The sequence below is a fragment of the Nymphalis io genome, chromosome 2 (genome assembly GCF_905147045.1).
Source record: "Nymphalis io chromosome 2, ilAglIoxx1.1, whole genome shotgun sequence".
Lineage (NCBI taxonomy): Eukaryota > Metazoa > Arthropoda > Insecta > Lepidoptera > Nymphalidae > Nymphalis > Nymphalis io.
In genome coordinates, this window is record NC_065889.1 from 12,489,048 (window position 1) to 12,508,558 (window position 19,511).

The 19,511-nt window shown below is 37.1% G+C and overlaps 2 protein-coding genes across 4 annotated transcripts; one reads left to right on the plus strand and one right to left on the minus strand.

Moving 5' to 3' along the window:
* Positions 1 to 386: 386 nt before the first annotated feature.
* On the minus strand, positions 387 to 3,739 carry LOC126776869 (pre-rRNA-processing protein TSR2 homolog). The gene is made up of 4 exons (XM_050499720.1): positions 3,525 to 3,739; positions 3,301 to 3,436; positions 3,020 to 3,156; positions 387 to 2,543 (listed from the first exon to the last, which is right to left on the minus strand). Exons 1-4 carry the CDS (start codon positions 3,627 to 3,629, stop codon positions 2,358 to 2,360), a joined length of 564 nt encoding a protein of 187 aa, XP_050355677.1. The 5' UTR covers positions 3,630 to 3,739; the 3' UTR covers positions 387 to 2,357.
* Positions 3,740 to 3,912: 173 nt separating this feature from the next.
* LOC126776320 (DNA topoisomerase 2-binding protein 1-B) lies at positions 3,913 to 19,259 on the plus strand. 3 transcript variants are annotated; one of them, XM_050498761.1, is made up of 27 exons: positions 3,913 to 3,971; positions 4,057 to 4,160; positions 4,335 to 4,486; positions 5,269 to 5,401; positions 5,864 to 5,971; positions 6,420 to 6,557; positions 7,322 to 7,443; positions 7,722 to 7,894; positions 9,046 to 9,143; positions 10,318 to 10,437; positions 10,685 to 10,909; positions 11,307 to 11,499; positions 11,742 to 11,867; positions 12,020 to 12,192; positions 12,427 to 12,599; positions 12,855 to 13,054; positions 13,348 to 13,527; positions 14,070 to 14,192; positions 14,587 to 14,730; positions 15,200 to 15,351; positions 16,045 to 16,146; positions 16,222 to 16,272; positions 17,439 to 17,622; positions 17,955 to 18,094; positions 18,288 to 18,488; positions 18,563 to 18,786; positions 18,982 to 19,259. In XM_050498761.1, the coding sequence occupies exons 2-27, from the start codon at positions 4,071 to 4,073 to the stop codon at positions 19,175 to 19,177; spliced, it is 3,921 nt and encodes a 1,306-aa protein (XP_050354718.1). In that variant the 5' UTR covers positions 3,913 to 3,971; positions 4,057 to 4,070; the 3' UTR covers positions 19,178 to 19,259. The 3 variants fall into 3 exon arrangements, with proteins under 3 accessions (XP_050354718.1, XP_050354727.1, XP_050354738.1); XM_050498770.1 differs by having other exon boundaries at positions 3,916 to 4,160; positions 14,590 to 14,730; XM_050498781.1 differs by lacking the exon at positions 10,685 to 10,909 and having other exon boundaries at positions 3,916 to 4,160.
* The last annotated feature ends 252 nt before the right edge of the window (positions 19,260 to 19,511 follow it).

A 19,511-nucleotide genomic window follows, 5' to 3' on the forward strand; every position in this document is an offset into this window, starting at 1 on the left:
TATAACTAGTTAAATGAAATGGAATATATTTGTTGGAAATACTTATTTACTTCTTCAATTAATTACTTAGTATTTCAATTAATATATTTAATAATTACATATTTTTATAGTGTCTCCGATTTAAGAAAAATATAATCGGTTTCAGAACGTTATTGGTAGTGCTTGGTAATAAACATAAAATATAGTTTTCCCGCGCTTTCAAAAAAAGGAAACTGAACGACTGTCATCGCATTAACGATAAGTATACGATGTTTTAATTAAATTTATAAAGATCTCATAAGTTTATTTTATTAAAGATTATAAAATTACCAAATAATAAAAGTGTATAATGTAATAAAATGATTAAAAAAATGCAAAAATGTGTATGATTAATTAAGACAATAAAAGAACATTAAGCACATTTATTTATAAATAAAAGTACTCTTTTAAATAAAGTCACAAGTTTTAAACAATAAAAAATAACTTCTACGCAACAGTAGACAGAATTGCGCTACACATTAAAATGCTACGTGTGCACGACAATCTTAACGTACGATTAATTTACTTATATAAAATACATAATAAGAATAATATAATATATACCAGTAGGATTGTGTACATAGTTCACATAAAGTAACATTGTTTGACATTTACCACATAATTCGCGCGCAATCAGACCCATTCTGACTGCGACCTTTTAAAGCCGAGATATTCGCGGTCCGCCCAGTATATTAATGAGTGAAGAGAGAAGTAAAGTTTATACAAGTCAATCACGCGAAATAATTCTGGTAGTTAAACATAAATATGAACATACAGACACACGACACACTACACACTTATACATACACAAAAACCATTATAATCCTAACCATGGCCCTTTGGCTTTGCCAGGCTAGTTGTTGTTTGTTCAGAAATTATTTTATTATAAAATAATTTCTGTGTATTTGTATTTACATAGTCACACCTGATGGGTATTTTTGCTGTTTTTTTTTTAACAAGTGCTAGATATTTTAGTAGAATTAGTAGAGATGTGGTGAGCCTAGATGACATGACGAATCTAGGAAATCAGGACAGTTCAAATCGCTTTCGATTTAAGAGTCGATTGACTAAAATCGCTCTTATGACATACATATATTTGTCTATGAATGCGAACTAGAGAAACTTTATAAACTCTTTCTTGTCCTTCATAAAAATCTTGCTATTGAAAGACAGTGTTATAATATATAACCTAGTATCGTAGAAAAGTACAGTAAATAGATAATTTTCTATTTTAATAGGTATAAGTATAGTATAATAATACATGTAATATATAGAATTATTTTCGAATGAATCTATATTTTTTTATACTACTACAAATTCTAAACTTACATCTAATTAACATTGAATTTATTGATGAGCTGAATATGAATATTACCGAATATAGGTTCGGTTCAATGCTCCAATTCTTACTATTTAATATTATATCACCTGTACAAAAAACTATAAATATGTCAGTAAAAAGAACAGAGCTTATTTCGATTTTTCATATCTTCAGTCTGCTATATTATACCAATTTATTTATGGTAACATATAGAGTTAAGTTGGGACAAATGTTTTATATATTTTGAATGCAATGAGTAATATAAATGGATAAACATTAATATATCTAACTCGTCACTTACAAGAAAAGTGAATTGAGATCCGAGACGTGATTTTTAAGTGGTAGATGGCTTCTTCAGATTTGAGCGAACACCTATAACTAGATAAAATAAATGCCCAAATAAATAATTAAAATGAAAGAATCCAAACATAACAACCAACGAAAAATCACTCAAACACCATACATTAAACAAATATTCAGACAATTAATATAATCTTTAAAAAAAAACATATATTCACCATTACTTCTTTTTTATATCATATTATACGAATGTGTGTTTATATTGTATTTATGAGCATTAGTAAAAAACTAAACATTCTAATTTGGACATTGAATAAATTACTAACAAAAATGGTAATTTGCAATTTGGAAGAAATTATAATAACATAACGTCACGTCTTCAATAAAATTACCTACATAACATTCATCCCACATGATTGACGAAGGTTTATCTTAGAAATATATCGAAACATAAAACACAAGATACCTAATCTTATATAATATTATACTAACACCTTTGAATGAAACTTAATTAACATTTTATGACAACGATAATTTACTTAATTGTAGATTCTGATACAGATTTAAAATACATTACTTAAATTTCATGTATGAATTTGAAATATTTATCCACAATATAGAGTAATATATATCAAGACTACAACACACATTGATAAAAATGTTTTTATATGGATAGCAAATACCATAGTAAATATTAAAATGACTGATATGTATTAAATTATTTTCGCCTGCGTGTTCGGACAACAGTCCAACCAGGTTCCAAGTCATCTTCATCCATAGGTTCAACTCCATCTGCTTGGTTAGATGTTGTTGCTACTCCAGTATTAGGTTGACTGTCCTCATCATCGTCATCATCATCATCATCATCGCTAGTGGTTGTGTCATCATCTGGATTTCCATGGCACTGAAAGAAAATTGAAATACAATCTTTACTATTAATCATTTATAAATGTTTCTAAGTTTTCATTAATTTTAATAATTGTCAGATTCTTTTAAAGTAAAAGGGCATTTAGAATAACATGAAGAAAATTCAAATTAATTGTCTAAACTTAAGAGATAACTCATTGAAATCAAGAAATCTTAATTAAATTAGACTTTTTTAATAGTATTCTCATTACTATTTATATAGAGTAGAAGCCTGGTTTTTAGTGGAGGCCATATTAAGCTCTGAGTATTAAATGTTTAGTAAATGGAGGCTAAGAGAATAATGGATAGAATATATGGATCTTAACCAAATATAGCATGTTTATATCCAAGTACACCACAAGATATAGTTTTTTTTAATAACTGCTTTAGTTATAAACATCAGTTCAAGAACACATATGATTATTTTTAAAATAAAAAGTATAAATATGTAGTGTTTGAATTTGTTTTTCTTACTTGTGGTGGGACTGAGTCGTGAATGGGTTCGCTAAGCCATTTTTGACATTTAGGCATAGCTTCTATGTGACTACGCAGTTCATCATGCCGTCCTTCTTTCAACAATCCAAGGAAAAAAATGAGCAGCGATGAAACTTCTGTAATATGAAATAATGTAAAAGTTGTTAAATTAAATATGCCATTCAAAAATTTTTTATTTATCATTATCTTGTTTGATACTTTTGATATACAAAATGAAAATGTGATATGAGAATGCTATAGCCGGATGGACTAGTTTGTACCTTTAGGTGAGTTGTCATGGCAAACGGTTTCAAATTCTTCATCCATCAAGTCTTCTAAGATTTCTGTTAAATCATCTCTATCTACCACATTTTCAACACAATGTCTTGCTACGTACACTGACATTAGTTGCGCTGTCTGGAACAAATAAATGAAATTCACATATACATTGTTCAGCAATGTTATTATATTTAAAATATTTATTATATTTCCTTGGATTTCATACTTTTTCACCGCCTGGAGCACCCATTCCATGTTCAACAGCCAGTTGTAACGCCGTCCAATTGTTAAACACAAGGTCTACTATAGGTTTAAAGTCATCGTATAACATTTTGACTCAATTTATTTTAAAAGAGCACAAGAAAATGTATTATCGATTGGATTTTATCACATATTTATAGAAAAGGAGTGCAAAACAGATACATTTATAACCTATATGAACAAACGTCAATAACTTAATAATAATGAATATTACAACGAGCAACACACAGTAATGGAATGGGATTATGGAAGATGGCAATACTGTAAAAGACTACCTGAATTACTTTACTTCTTAGTCTGTGGATTCTGCGTAGGTTGTTGGTTTTAACTTTTACGAAACAAATGACAGTTGTAAACAAACCGCGCGTATTAAGGAATTATGACTTTAGTCGTGAAGAAATATTGCGTTCTTGTACGTAATTTATTGTAATAACTTTTACATAATTAATAATGTATGTACTTAGCTGTTAAATATTTTTAAAATAATTAACACACAGCTTGAGTGTGGAAGATGAACGAGGACATAAATGTTACGTTTATCATACCGGAAGAATGTCGTAGTGAAAATGATTGTTCTGAAGAAATGCAACTGGCTTTTACCGTAAGTTTTTTCCTATATAATCTTAACAATACACTATGTCGTAAATTTAAGTTTCTAAAATATATTTTTAAAGTATTAACAGTAATTGACAAATATTTTACACACAGACGGGTTACGATTGTAGAGTTATTATATATATTATTACAAATCATTATATTAAATTTAATTCACTAGGCCTGTGAACAACATAGCGGCGGAGGAATAAAAGCAAAATGGGTACAACAGGCTTTATGGCGGAAATTTGACAATCTGACGAAAAGAGATGTTTTCGTACTATCGAAGTTTGAAGGAGAATTCTTCGAAAAATTAAAGAGTACCAAGTGTTTGTGAGTAACAATGATTGACTAGGAATATAATTTAATTGCAGGAAACAGTTGCTCAACTAGAACTAATCTATTTGGTGTGCTAATTTAAAGTTCAAATATTATGAAGGATTTACTTGCTGGTAAGTCTTACCATACCCACTCATCAGATATTCTACCAGTAGCAGCAATTACAGTACTTTCTTACCACTTACTTAACAGCAATACTTAGTATAGTTGTGTTCCGGTTTGAAAGGAGAGTGAGCCAATGTAATTATAGGCACATCTGAGTTCCCAAAGTGGACACGACCAACTAATAGTTAATATTTTTTACACCACCATTGTCAATGTCTCATGGTGACGACTTACCATCAGATGGGCCATTTCCCTGTCTGCCTACCTGAATAAATACATACTGCGAATGTAATATTTATGTATTATTAATTAATAGAGTTATGTTTTTAGTTGGATATTTGTTCCATATTTATGTTTAATTTATTGTGAGTAAATAATGTTTATTTTCTATAAAGCCAATTTATTCCAATCTTTATATATTTGTCTTAATTAATCTATTCTTTCATTCTATCATATATTATCAATACATATATATATATATATATAAAAAAACAATTCATACTTTAACTTTTGACTGATATATAGAATCTAATTGAACTATGTTTCACATAATAATAATTTAAAATTGTATATTAGTTTAAGGTTCAGTGTATAAGACAATACTGTTTCCATAGCTTTATTGGCTTCTTAAATCAACCTTAAATCTGTCTATATTATTATCCTTTATCCAGACTGGTTGGTCCACGTTGTCTATCATGCTGCCTGATGGAAGGCAGCCCTATCCCTTCAGGCCCCGAACCTGTATTCACGATAGCTATGAGGGGACTTGTCGTAACAGCGAGTGGACTGTCAAAAGAACAAAAGGTTAGAATTTATTGTACTTAGGTTTAAAGATTATTTATTCCCATAAAAACAATTACATCACTTACATGAGAACACAATTGAAGAAAAAATTCAAACAATTAACAGACATTCGTTGTCGTACATACATTTTTTCAATGGAGAAAATAACACACAAAACATCACCACGATTTGAAAACCACTCTTATTTCATTTCTACATACTCAGACAGATATTTTTGTAATAATGTAATGAGACAGTCGCTTATTGAATATATCGAACGAGTCAATATTTTAAATGTCTGAGGGTATCTTGTTATAAAGATGTAATATCTTCTTGTGTATTCCAATATTATCTACATATTTTTTGTCCAACATTTAGGACTTAATCATAAATATTATAAATAATTAATAAATATTCCATTCAATTTTTTTTAGTTATAAATGTTGCTATATGAAAATAATATACGGTTATTATAATTTACAGGAAAGAATTAAACAAAAAGTTCAATGGATGGGTGGTTTGTACAGCACTGTGTTGACAGAAGATACTACACATCTCGTCTCTGACACTGTCCTATCAGATAAATATATAGTATGCACTCTTATTTGTGTTAACGAATTTATCTTTATCCAATCATAACTAGTATTCATAAGGAAAAATAACTGCCATGTCTGTTAGAATATGTATGAGAAAATCAATGAATTTTTTTTTCATTGCCAAGTACAATATGAATTACGAACACTAACATATTAAGCTAGACTTTAAGGTTCGATGATCTACATGTTTTATCCACTGAGCCATACCTGGTCATCTGATATTATGCTTTTAATAATATTAGTAAAGCCATATAGGAAAGTCATTATTAGTACAGCTATATTGATACATATATCCCAGTATTTTTTTTTTTGTACAAGTAATACCAATTATCTAAAATAGACATGCAGTTGCCATATTTTCAAAAGGTGTATTGATCATGTTGCGAGTGTGATGCTCAAAACTTTTTTTCTGTTATAATTAAAAAACGATAACGTATTTTCAGAAATCAGTTGAAAGAGATATACCAGTTATGTGTGAGACATGGGTGGATGCCGTCTGGGAAGCGTCGTTGCGTCTTAATGTCAATGGAACATCATCTGAGTTCCATCAGTATAAACTTCCAGCATTTGCTAACTTAGAGGTATGTAATATGTATGTCATTTGAAATATTAAATTAGGACAATAATAATATTGTTCTAAAAAATTATAAACAAATCTCCGAGTTCTGTTGGTACTTACATGCAGTATTAGTTTTGCTATACAAACAGTTCTTGATATATTTATTTGTGACACAACATTAATCCTTTATATTTACTATTTATAACTAATTTAACATCTAAAGATTCGATTAAAATTTCTCAGATATTCTAAACATAATTTTTTCGCGAAGCCATAGTGAATATCATAGATTATTCAAGATTCGACCAATGATATCGCGCCAATTCAAGGTCAAAGTCGATTATTTACCTTTACTCCTCTTATGGGTTGAATAGGCGGCTTATATAAACTGGGGAGAAACCGGGGATAAAGGCGCTATGCGCACCGTTTCCCTCGCCACAATAGGCGCCGCCGTGGCTAGGGTGGTTCACATTAACCTGGGAACCCTTCCTAGAGAATGGAGGCTCACATATGCGGGCCGGCCGTCAGAGCGTCACAGTAGCATGCGAAAGCGATCCCGTGGCGCTCCTCGTTAAGACGGAAAGGATATCGCTGGTTTTTAGTGGGTATTGCAATGTTCGGGGCGCACTCCACATACTCCCCGTCTATTCCCGTCGGAGAAAGGCGTAACGCGTTTTTCCAGCGATAAAAAAAGGTGGTTGTATAAGACAATAAATTGAGTATTGTTTTAAATGAACAATGACATCATGTTGTATATTTTAAATTGTAATGTATTATCTCTTCCAGATTACAACATCAGGTATAGCCAAGAAGGAGAAGCAGCAAATAATGAAGCTTGTGAATGAGAATGGTGGAGTGTTTTCGGGAGCGTTTCAGAGCGAGACAACAGATGTTGTAGTACTTACCAAGTCAGTTACATGTAATATAAATCTATATATAAATAGACAATGATAAAACGGTGACTATTTTTGTTGTTGAATTCCGTGTTTGTATATTCTTATTCTAAACGATTGTCATTACTCAATTGATGATACGAGTGCAACGGCTGTAATTAAATAAAAATGATGCAATGTCTACTACCGCCGACATAGACAATACTATTTGTGTCCTTCTGACCGTACTCGCTCAACGTCGACGTAAATCGCTGTCATATCGAGTGTCACTGATGCGTGTTACCGGGCGGCAGGGACGGCATCGGCAGCGAGAAGTACAAGGCGGCGGTGGAGTACGGCAAGGCGTGCGTGGTGCCGGAGTGGGTGCGGGCGAGCGCGGCGCGCGGCGCGTGCGCGGCGCTGGCGCGCTACCGCGTGGTCGGCGCCGCCACGTCCAGCCCGCTCGCCGCGCGCGCGCCAGACATAAGTCAGTTTTGTTTTTTTTTTTTTTTTTTCAGCCTTTTGCCGTCCACTGCTGGACGAAAGCCTCCCCCATATAACGCCATTCCGATCTTGGGCAGTCCGCATCCATCCCGATGATCCCAGGTTCGGGATCAGTCAGTACCGCGCAAAAATAATGTTTTTTTTTTTTTTATATAGAATAGGAACGCGGACGAGAATTTGGGCCACCTGATGGTAAGTGGTCACCAACGCCCATAGACATTGGCATTGTAAGAAATGTTAAACATCGCTTACATCACCAATGCGCCACCAACCTTGGGAACTTAAGATGTTATGTCCCTTGTTCCTGTAATTACACCGGCTCACTCGCCCTTCAAACCGGAACAGAACAATACCGAGTACTGCTGTTCTGCGGTAGAATATCTGATGAGTGGGTGGTACATACCCAGACGAGCTTGCACAAAGCTCTACCACTATAGATGATCAGTTGATCTTGTTATCTTTGAGGACTTATCGTTTTATTCGTTGTTACTGTATATGTATTTATATTATATACTTTTAATTTTGTATGTATTGATAATATAATTTATTTATTGATATATAATAAGTGTATTTTATATTTACATTTATTTATTAGTTTGTTTTAATTAAAGATTAATATTATTTTATTTATACCACCACCTACCTCATATCCTATCAGTAATAAATTACACCGTTGGTCGCCTGGAAGAGATCGCTATGTAGCAATAAGGTCGCCATAATTGTACTTTTATTTAGGCTGTATACATGTTTTGTATTTTTCTCAATGTGTACAATAAAGTATAAATTAAATAATGGACCTGACAAACATAAGGTGGCTTAAAATACGATCATTGTGGGTTCAAATCCGGGCATCGATACATCCGTTCTGTTCGTGTGCTTAATTTGTATTTATGATTCATGACGTGACCCACCTCGTGTCACATTTTATATAATGGAAAACATTTGATGTGCGAGAAAAAGCACGACCAAAAGGTACGTCGTAAGTACGTACGTGGGGTCTTGGAACATCGTAGCAGGGGCCGGGTAACGCTTCAGGTGGGCCCACGATTTGGTGATATAAGCTCACGTCAGACCATTAACCTAAAGGGAAAAAACAATGCAATATCGATAATTAATTGTTTTTTTTTTATACAGGTTTGAATTTTTCTCGTATAACAAATGCAAAGCCACCAAACAACTTTGTGGACGAGAGTCGAGCGGTCGACATGTCTACAATATCCGGACGAATGAAGGTATATATATTATCTATATTAAAAATACGAAAATATCGCTGTCTGTTTGTCACGCTTTTATAACTAAACTGCTTTACCGATTTTGATTAAATTTACTATGAAGCTAGCTTGAACCCCAAGGAAGGACATGGACTACCTTTTTTATAGCTAATACCCGTCACAAGATACGGGCAAAGCTGCGGGTGAAAACTAGTGCTATATTTTCTGAGAAGCGTTGTTAGTCGTAAATTAAAATACAAAATATATGATCGTTGTTGAATATACCGTTTATTCACATGTAGTGCTTTATCTTAGCCCATTCCAATCGAACATGGAGTAGATATAAACGAACCTTTGATTTATTTCATTTCATGTGATTTACTAATAATTCTGGGAAATATTTAAAATAAAACATCAAGTGGAATAGCTTGACTATTTATATCCTCTTTAATTTTACTTCTAAAGATCCAATAATAACATTGTCGACGTTATAAATGGCATTTTTTTTTCGCGAATCCGTAATAATACATCAAATTCAAGATGGTTGACTAACGTCAAAATAAGTCTTGAGTTTTATTTTATTTGTCTTTATTTTTCCAGTGGTTGGAATAGATTATGTATTATGCAAACAAACTAGAAACGGATTTCTGGCCTCTACGTCTAAATTTTCGTTTTAGACGTATCGACAATATGTGTGATTTTATATATATTTGAATCTACCAGCTCGTCTTTCTTAATCCGCAGTATGGGTGTTAAAATTGTCACTGCGGTATATGGTATTAAGTATTAGTAGAATTTTATAGAAATTATGTAATGTATAGTTATAGATATGTATGTTTACTGGTGGTAGAGCTTTGTGCAAGCTCGTCTGGGTAGGTACCACCCACTCATCAGATATTCTACCGCAAAACAGCAGTACTTGGTATTGTTGTGTTCCGGTTTGAAGGGTGAGTGAGCCAGTGTAATTACAGGCACAAGGGACATAAAATCTTAGTTCCCAAGGTCGGTGGCGCATTGGCTATGTAAGCGATGGTTGACATTTTTTACAATGCCAATGTCTAAGGGCGTTTGGTGACCACTTACCATCAGGTGGCCCATATGCTCGTTCGTCTTCCTATTTTATAAAAAAAAAAAAAAGATGCTTTATCTTTTCGAATGTATATAATGATTTTTGTATTTGATTTTATTTTTTCAGCTATCTCAAGAGGGTAGAAAATCGCACGATACATCATTCGACAGGGAAATAGTAGCAGAGTTCGAGAATTTTGACATGAGTTGTATTAAGAAGGCCGGACCTATTTTCGATGGATTTTGTGTGAGATGATTTCTTTTTTTATCTAATTTAGGTATAGTTTGTAATAAATTGCGGGACGGTCCTGTGTAATCGTGTTTGGGTTACGCATATTATGAGTGAGTGTCATAAAATATTACATGGTCAAATTATGATATAGTTATAATAAAGATACCGATGGTGGTATTTAATACAATTTCATTTGGGGAGGGGATTATGGGGAGAAAGTCAAAAGAGTAGTACAAGCGAGGCCGGGCCGGCGCGTGCGCAGATCTGGGTGTCGGGGCTGGAGGGCGCGAGCCGCGAGCGCGCGGCGGCGGCCGTGGCGCGCTGCGGCGGCGTGCGCTACGACGCGCCGCACCCGCGCGTCACGCACGCGCTCTGCACGCGCGCCGCCGCGCCCGCCGCGCGCGCCGCGCTGCCCGCCGTGCCCGTGCTGTCCGCGCTGTGGCTGCTGCGCTCCGTGCGCGCCGCGCGCGCGCTCGACGAGACCGAGGTGAGCGGCTCGAGGAACACGCGCCCGTGTGCTGCAAAATTCTAAAGTATTATCATTACGAAAGATCATTACACAATTATTATTATTACAAAAGATAACTTGTTTTTTTAAATTAAATTAAATTTTTTCGATTCCCACCCGACGCAAAACTGCCCATAATGCGGGCCGCATTTCCACGCTGTTCGGCAATGGACAACCTCTGTGCCAAGTAGGACCCGGAGCGCCTGTCTAATCCCCAGGGTTTCTAAATTCAAATTCAATATTATTATATTTGCGAAGTTGCTAAAAGAAAAGACTAAAGTAGAAATAAAAAAAGATATATTGAAAGGATTATATCAAACGTTATATCCTGATTGAGACTCATAATCTGACTCATATTCATATTATCTCCCCGTAGTACCTCATCGAATCTAACTCGATGACGCCAGTGAAGTCGAGCGCCCGGAAGCCTCACATCGAGGCCGCGTCCCCTATGAGCAAGCGTAACTTGCAATTGCTCCGGCGGGGCCCGCTGGAGCTCCCTCCGCCGATGCCGGAGCGTCCTCAGCCCGCGGAGCCTCAGGATGAACTTGTCAACCATTATTTGAGCCGTGAGATCTGCATTTTTTTTTAAATACAACTAATATTGTTCACTAGTAACTTATAAAAAATCACAAATGGGAGTGATGATGATGTTATGGTTTATTAAAGTAGAACTTATTAAACGCAATGAAAATAACTTATTATGGTAGAATTTAACTGCAACATTTCTATTACAATATTGTTTCATTTCTATCAGATAATCCGAGTTGTTTGTTCAATGTTTTAACCGAGATATTATAACATTTTTCAGAAATAGTACCTGAACCACAGGAAAAGACACCAGAGCCAGTTCCCGAACCAGTTCCACAACAAGAGCCAGATGTTACCGAGGATATGGTCGATGAGCCTACTGAAGAAATTGAACAGATATTTAGAGGTTGGTACTTTGCATTGCTTATATGCATGTAATTTTTACTTCAGACTGTAGCCGTATAAAGTGTATTAGAAAATCAAAAAAGTGCAATGTCCCTTTGGTATCTAGCTCTGAGCGGTCGATCATATCGATAATGTAACGTAAATGGTTGGCAGGTATGAAGATCGAGGTGCACGGGCTGGACGAGGAGGCGGTGGCGGAGGTGGGCGCGGAGGTGTCGGCGGCGGGCGGCGCGCTGGTGGCGGCGGGCGCGGGCGCGGCGCTGGCGCTCGTGCCGCTCGACTGGGACGTGCCCTGCGCGCTCGACCTCGTCACCGTCTTCTGGATCGTGAGTACCGCGACCGCACGGCGTCTGTTCGAACAGGTCTCACATATTTGGAGATCATCATTATCTCTAGTCCTATCGTCAGCTACACCCTTCTCGCACCTGTTATCCCTCACATAGTTCATTTACACGTATATATGTATATTAAAATTTTATTAAAAAAAAAAAAAAAAAACGAAAAATATATGTATTTCCACAGTTTGGTTAAATAAATTACATATGATATATTTGTTACAGAAAGACTGTCTCTCCCAACAAGAGTTGCTACCCATACAATACTACCATCGGCCCGTGAAGCTGCCGCAGTGGGAGGGGGCGGGGCCCTTAGAGGGCGTCGTGGCCAGTCTAAGCACATACAGTGGGGTCGAAAGAGCGTTTTTGGACGAATTGGCAAAATTGCTAGGCGCTACGTGAGTTGAGCAATCGTGATATATCATACTAATTTAACTTTTTAACGATTTGCATTAATAAATTCCGAATTAATAAGAACTAACAAATAGTACCCTGTACTTATTTTGTGGTCGCTTGACCGGCCGGCGTGTGTCATAAAAAACTGGTTAGAAGGATAATATGTAGTTTACATGCGTTTGAAGAAAAGTGTGTTTATGGACCAGTGGTCATAGATGAAAAAAGCGTCTTAAAGTATATTATTTGTCTTTCGACAGTACCCAGCTTCGCTTCTGCCGCCGTAACACCGCGAATGCCCTGGCGTCCACGCATTTGATCTGTCCGTCGGCGTCGGGCGATAAATACCAGGGGGCGGTGAAGTGGTCGCTGCCGGCCGTCACCGCCGACTGGCTGCTGCAGTGCGCGTGCGAGGGACGCCGAGTTAGCGAGCGGGACTATTTGGTGGGCGACACTAAAGGTAAGGGGAGTGCTCTGAGGTTCACGATGCTAACAAGTTATTATTTTCTAAAAATTTTGTTCTCTCGTTACAATTTAAATCTTACTATTATTATCATCGAATTAAAATAAAGGCGAAGGCGCGTATATTCATACGTATTATAAAATGCTAGTTTTTAATCTATTTTATGTCATCGTTAATATTGGATCAAATTTACTATTTACCCTGGAACATCAAAATACAAGCGAATAAATAAAAACGATATAGGTCGTTGGGGTATATCCAGTTTAAATATTATTATTTTTTCATTTCAGCGCCACCATCACCCGAACCGCCTCAAAAGCAGATTGCCCAACCCGAAGAACCCGAGCTGGCACCGCCCCCTGGCGCGCAGACCGACAAAGAGAACGCCATGCTCCCGCCGGCCGCCAGCGCGCCGCGACGCGGCTCCGCGGCGAGTCGAGAACAGACCCCGAAGGGTAAAGCTGGTAGTGGTATGTCCTGTTCTTATAATATTTTATGTAAAAATCAGTTAAAAAATCACTTTTTTGCTATCTCTACTTTGGTATTCGTTTATACTTTTTATTTATTAGGAAACTTTCGATAACGCTCAGCTAAACAACAGTAATTAACTCTTGAAATCAAAATATTTCACGTGAAACTACATTTGAATTTTCATGTGACAGAATTAAAAATAAGAGAATTAAACTTATTTTATTATAGAACTATATTAGAGAACTAAAAAATGTTAGGATTAAGAATTTTATAATTTTTTTATTAAACGATTTCAACTCAAGAGAGTTTCCACGACAGCCGCGGCTCGAGCGAGTGTCAGTGTCATATAATATATTATTATTATTTATATAAATTATTATTATTATAATTAGTTAATTATCATCATAATCGTGTTTTTGTCTTCTACTGGACATAAGCCTCTTGATTTATTAGTTACAATACTATAATTATATTCATTATTATAAAGAGAAATGCTTATTTATTGTTTTATCGAGTTTATTTTATTTTGTATTTTTTGTAGATGGCGATACTGACATGTCGCCAGCTTCTCGCTACATAGCAATGGCTCGGCAAGGTCTCTTGGGTTGCGATTCGCAGGAAACTCCCAAGCGACTGCAGGAACTCAAAGGGGATGATAACCAAGGTTTACTATGATTATGATGTTTGTCAATAATAAAAAAAAACCTATTTTCTTTATAAAATTTCTTACATTGCCAATAGTAAAATGTTATGTCCTTTGTACCTGTAGTGATACTGACTTCCCTGAACCTTCAAACCGGAACACAATAATACTAAGTATTGCTATTTGGCGGTACAATATGTGATGAGTGGGTGGTACCCACCATTTAAACCAGAACTCAGCAATAAAAATTGCCATTTGCTGGTAAAACCACCCATGAATGAATGGTAACCACCCTGTTCCCAGATCATATTAAACACTTACCACAAATATTTGAAATGCTAAATGTTTAAATGCTTTATATTGTTTTCATGAGTGGATTGAGTGAGATGAATAATAATTGTAATAATTATATTAGCAGGTGAAGTCCGAACTCCCCCCCTAGACGACGCACTATCGACCCCCAATCTAATGGGTCTGAGTCCCACAACCCGAAGGAGACTGCAAGCTGTGAGACGAGGCGAGATGCCCTCTGATCCCATACGGACACCGGTCGATCCTTGTAAGTTGATGTTATGTTTAAATTCATAAGCTCATACTTATTTTTCTATCGTTAATGGATTTGACGGGCCGGTCGGCGTGGTTGGTAGATGCCTTTCACGCCGAAGTTTGTGGGTTCAATTCTCACCCAGGACAGACATTTGTGTGCATGAACATGTCTGTTTTTCCTGAGTCTGGGTGTAATTATGTATATAAGTATGTATTTACAAAAGAAAAGTAGTATATGTAGTATATCAGTTTTCTGATTTCCATAGTACAAGCTCTGCTTAGTTTGGGATCAGATGGCCGTGTGTGCATAAGGTCCCAGAATATTATTTAATTGTATTAATGAATATTCGTAGATCTTTCACAAAGCAACGTTTGTTTTTGTACTTAAATGTTATTGTATAGAAAAAGGAGTATGGTATATGAGTTAAGATTTCTCATATTATCTCCAAAATTTATGAATTGTAATGAAATATGTTATGCAGTCGACAAAAATCCAGACACGCCTGATAGTGCGTTTGGAGCGGCTCTGCGTCCCGGGTCAGGGCGTCTCTCCCCCGAGGCGAGGAAACGGCTCTGGAAGGTCGTCCACGATTTACCATCAAAGCAACAACAACCCACGAGAGACAAGCAAACCGTGAGTCACTATTTTATAAAGAAATTGTATAATAAGACTAATTAACTCTATATTTACAGTAACAGTTTTTTTTTATAGAATAGGAAGGCGGACGAGCATATGGGCCACCTGATGGTAAGTGGTCACCAACGCCCATATACATTGGCATTATAATAAATCTTAACTATCGCTTACATCACCAAAGCACCACCAACCTTGGGAACTAAGATGTCATGTCCCTTGTGCCTGTAATTTACACTGGCTCACTCACCCTTCAAACTGGAACACAGCAATACCAAGTACTGCTGTTTTGCGGTAGAATATCTGATGAGTCGGTGGTACCTAACCAGACGAGCTTGCACAAAGCTCTACCACCAGTAAACAGTAACAGCCTGTTAATGTCCCACTGCTGGGCTAAGGCCTCCTCTACCTTTTGAGGAGAAGCTGCTCCAATGCGGGTTGGTAGAATACACATGTGGCATAATTTCAATGAAATTAGACACAAGCAGGTTTCCTCACGATGTTTTCCTTCACCATCAAGCACGAGATGAATTATAAACACAAATTAAGTACATGAAAATTCAGTGGTGCTTGCTCGCACGCGTTCTAACCACTAGACCATCTCGGCGTTAACTCTATATTTGTATATAATATATTATATACTTGTGTTAATGTTATGTGTATCGCAATAATAAAGATGTGTTTTTCTTCCAGCCGCTGTCGGAGATCCGCAACCGTTTCCTGTTGCAGTTCGCGTCGAGTGCGACCACACCTCCGGCAGACCTGCCCGCCGTGCCGAGGAAGCTACAGTTACACGTGAGTTGCTCATCTATATTTATATATATTAAAGGCATTGTCAATTATAGATTAATTTTTGTAATTTATTTTCAGGACCAAGTCGATACTCCACCTTCGAAGATAGCGAAGCTATCCATAGATCAAGTATGTTTAACATTTTAAATGTTACATTCCTTAGTGATGTATGGAGCATGATTGTATTGAGGACTTATGTGACTTAATTAGAAGTACATATAATGATAGGTAGGCGGACGGGCATATGGGCCTGATGGTAAATGGTAGACATTGGATATGTAAGAAATATTAATCGTCCCCTATGTCGCCAATGCGCCACCAACCTTGTAATCTCACTCACCTTTCATACTGAAACACAGAAATACTAAGCTCTGTTGTTTTGCGGTGGAATATATTTAATGAGTGGCTGCTACCTACCTAGATGAGCTTGCACAGAACCCTGCCACCAAGTAAACACGTGTAAATTATATTATATTTATTTATTTCTAATCAACAGCAAAAATAATATCAGTAATGAATATTGAAATGAAAAAAAAAAATGCTTTCATTTTCATACTGCATTCTATTGGATCTAAAATCTATGATATGTTTCCTTGTTCTAGTTAACTTTAGTATATTTAAATATTTTATACCATATAATTTCATAATATATAATTTTATTTATATATTTTTAATGAATATTTACTATGTACATTTTAATTATTTACTAATATTCCTATCTCCCTCTTTAATAGCTCTGCGATTTATATCGCTAGGTGGCGCGTAATTGTTACGCTATTAACACTGATATTATTGTTTATGTTTATATAATATAAAAAAGCCGAGATGGCCCAGTGGTTAGAACGCGTGAATCTTATTCGATGATCGTGGGTTCAAACCCGGGCAAGCACCACTGTATTTTCATGTGCTTAATTTGTGATTATAATTCATCTCGTGCTTAACGGTGAAGGAAAACATCGTGAGGAAACCTGCATGTGTCTAATTTCATTGAAATTCTGCCACATGTGTATTCTACCAACCCGCATTGGAGCAGCGTGGTGGAATAAGCTCCACAACCTTCTCCTCAAAAGGGAGAGGAGGCCTTAGCCCAGCAATGGGACATTAACAGGCTGTTACTGTACTGTACTGTAATGTGAGGGGATGAATATTATATATTAGGTTAATGGGGATGATGGCGAGGCAAGAGGATGCCCAAAAAAAAAAATAGACTGTGAGGAACGCCATGCGACCCCGACTCCCCAAAATAAATAATATATTACAGTTTAGTAATATTATATGTATTATTATAATTGAAGAGCGCCGGCGGTCTCAACGCGAGTGAAGCGACCGAAAACGCCATGGCCGCGTCCAGCGCTTCCATCGCTGCGGGCGCGCTGGTCGCCGGCGTGGACGTGCAGTTGCAGCGGCTTAACGCAGCGCTCACTGGCAGGCTCAGCTCACAGCGAAAGAGGACACGTGACTCCATTGCATCGAATCCAGGTAGAGGATACATTTAAAATAAAATAATTTATAAGTACAAGTGACCGCTATGATAACAAAACCAAGGCAGGTGGTGCAACCGTGGTTGATGATGTAAAGAATGGTTAATATTCTTTACAGTGCTAATTTCCATGGACGATGGCGTCCATTCACATTTCCCAAGCCTATGCCAAGGCTTTGCACGGGCAAATGGAATGCTTAATGCGAGTGTTTCCTTATAAAATACAATATATCTAAATATATTATTACACTTGTCACTAGTTCAATTGTTCTATTATGTGTGAATTCTGAAGTATGAATAGAATAGTACAAAAAATGTTTTGTACCAACAGAACCGGCCAACGTAGAAGTGGAAGCGGGACCGGAGTCGCAACCGAACACAGTGGGCTGGGACGACTCCACTCCGCCCGCCCCTCAACAGCAGGACAACGCTCCCCCGATCAAGAAATTCATGCTGTCTTCCAATGTCGACGTGAGTATTCACATATCTAAGGGACATTGTCATAATGCCGCTTTGATTTATATTATGTAAAAGATTTTCAGTAATTTTTTCATTCATTAGTACGAGTATTAAACTTTTGCATTAAATTTGTTGCTTTCATATACTAGCACTTATATATTTAAACGATTGATAAAAATAATCTTATACAAAATTTTTTATACAGAATCGTGAAGAAATCATCGAAATGATTCTATACTTAGGCGGCGAAGTGTGCGACGGTGCCGAGCTGGACTTGGAAGCGACACATTTACTCTGCTCGGCGCCCGGCAGGAGCGAGAAGATGCTGGGGTCGGTGGCGGCCGGGAAGTGGGTGCTGCATCCCGCATACGTCGCGAGGAGCCGACAGGCGGGGAGGTTCCTGGAAGTGAGTAGAATTGAAGTAAACAAGAATCAGTGTAAGTGTTGACCAGAAATATTTAACTGGTGTGTGCGGGCCAGGAGGACGAGTTCGAGTGGGGCAACCCCCGCGCGGGCGCGCTGCCGGCGCTGTCGGGCGCGGAGCGGGCGCTGGCGCGCGCGGCGCACCGCTGGCGCCAGCAGCGCGCCCGCCGCGCCGCCGCGCCCTTCGCCGCCACGCGCGCGCTGCTGCACGTGCCCGCGCCGCGCCGCCGCCTGCTGGCGCGCCTGCTGCTGGCCGGCGGCGGGGAGACCGTCGACGACGAGTGAGTGTTCACTACACTGCGTGAGCTTGTAATCGACTCGTGAAGTACTCGAGATATATTTGAATCGATAAATAATCAAATATATTGTCCATAGACACATTAAAACGCATTTATCCTAAACCGAGGATCAGTGTTGAAGCAAGCTCAAAGATTTTTTAAAAAAAATTTTGATAATGATTTACATTTTTGTTTCAGGCCTCCCTACACTAACGACAACATAACAGTTTGCTTCGCTGACATAAAGCGATACCCGCTGTCCGATAGAGACGCAGCCTGGCTCATATCGAAGCGCATACCAGTATGTCCCCCAGTCCTCCTAAGCTCCTATCTGACTGAGGACGTGCCGCCAAACCCGATTGAACATTGTATACCGGAATATAGACCTAAATAATATAATTATAGCTAATTTTAGTGTTGACAATAATGTGTATAATAAAATATCTATTATTACGTGTCTTCTTTATTTTTATGGTTACTGCTCTACAAACCTCAAACAAAAATAACTTCCAAATAAACTGGTCGCGAAGCAATATGGTCACGTTAAAACGTCATAACTTCTCTGCGCCACTCGCACAAATATTGCTATCGCATTCGCACAGCTTAATGTCATCATCAGGAATTTCAAGCTTTTTATACATATAAATTGTTTTCGAATAATTTTATTCATTTTTGAACAAATGATTTTAGTATGTGCTAGAGATATTTCGTTGCTAAACTGTAAAAAA

Excerpts from the sequence above, each read along its gene's own strand:
- LOC126776869 (XM_050499720.1), bottom strand. The coding sequence starts at position 3,629 with ATGTTATACGATGACTTTAAACCTATAGTAGACCTTGTGTTTAACAAT. Across the intron at positions 3,437-3,524 it reads GTGCTCCAGGCGGTGAAAAA|ACAGCGCAACTAATGTCAGT; the intron begins GTATGAAATCCA and ends TATTTGTTCCAG. Across the intron at positions 2,544-3,019 it reads ACGACTCAGTCCCACCACAA|TGCCATGGAAATCCAGATGA; the intron begins GTAAGAAAAACA and ends ATTTTCTTTCAG.
- LOC126776320 (XM_050498761.1), top strand. The coding sequence starts at position 4,071 with ATGAACGAGGACATAAATGTTACGTTTATCATACCGGAAGAATGTCGT. Across the intron at positions 9,144-10,317 it reads CAATATCCGGACGAATGAAG|CTATCTCAAGAGGGTAGAAA; the intron begins GTATATATATTA and ends TTATTTTTTCAG. Across the intron at positions 18,489-18,562 it reads AGGCGGGGAGGTTCCTGGAA|GAGGACGAGTTCGAGTGGGG; the intron begins GTGAGTAGAATT and ends TGTGCGGGCCAG.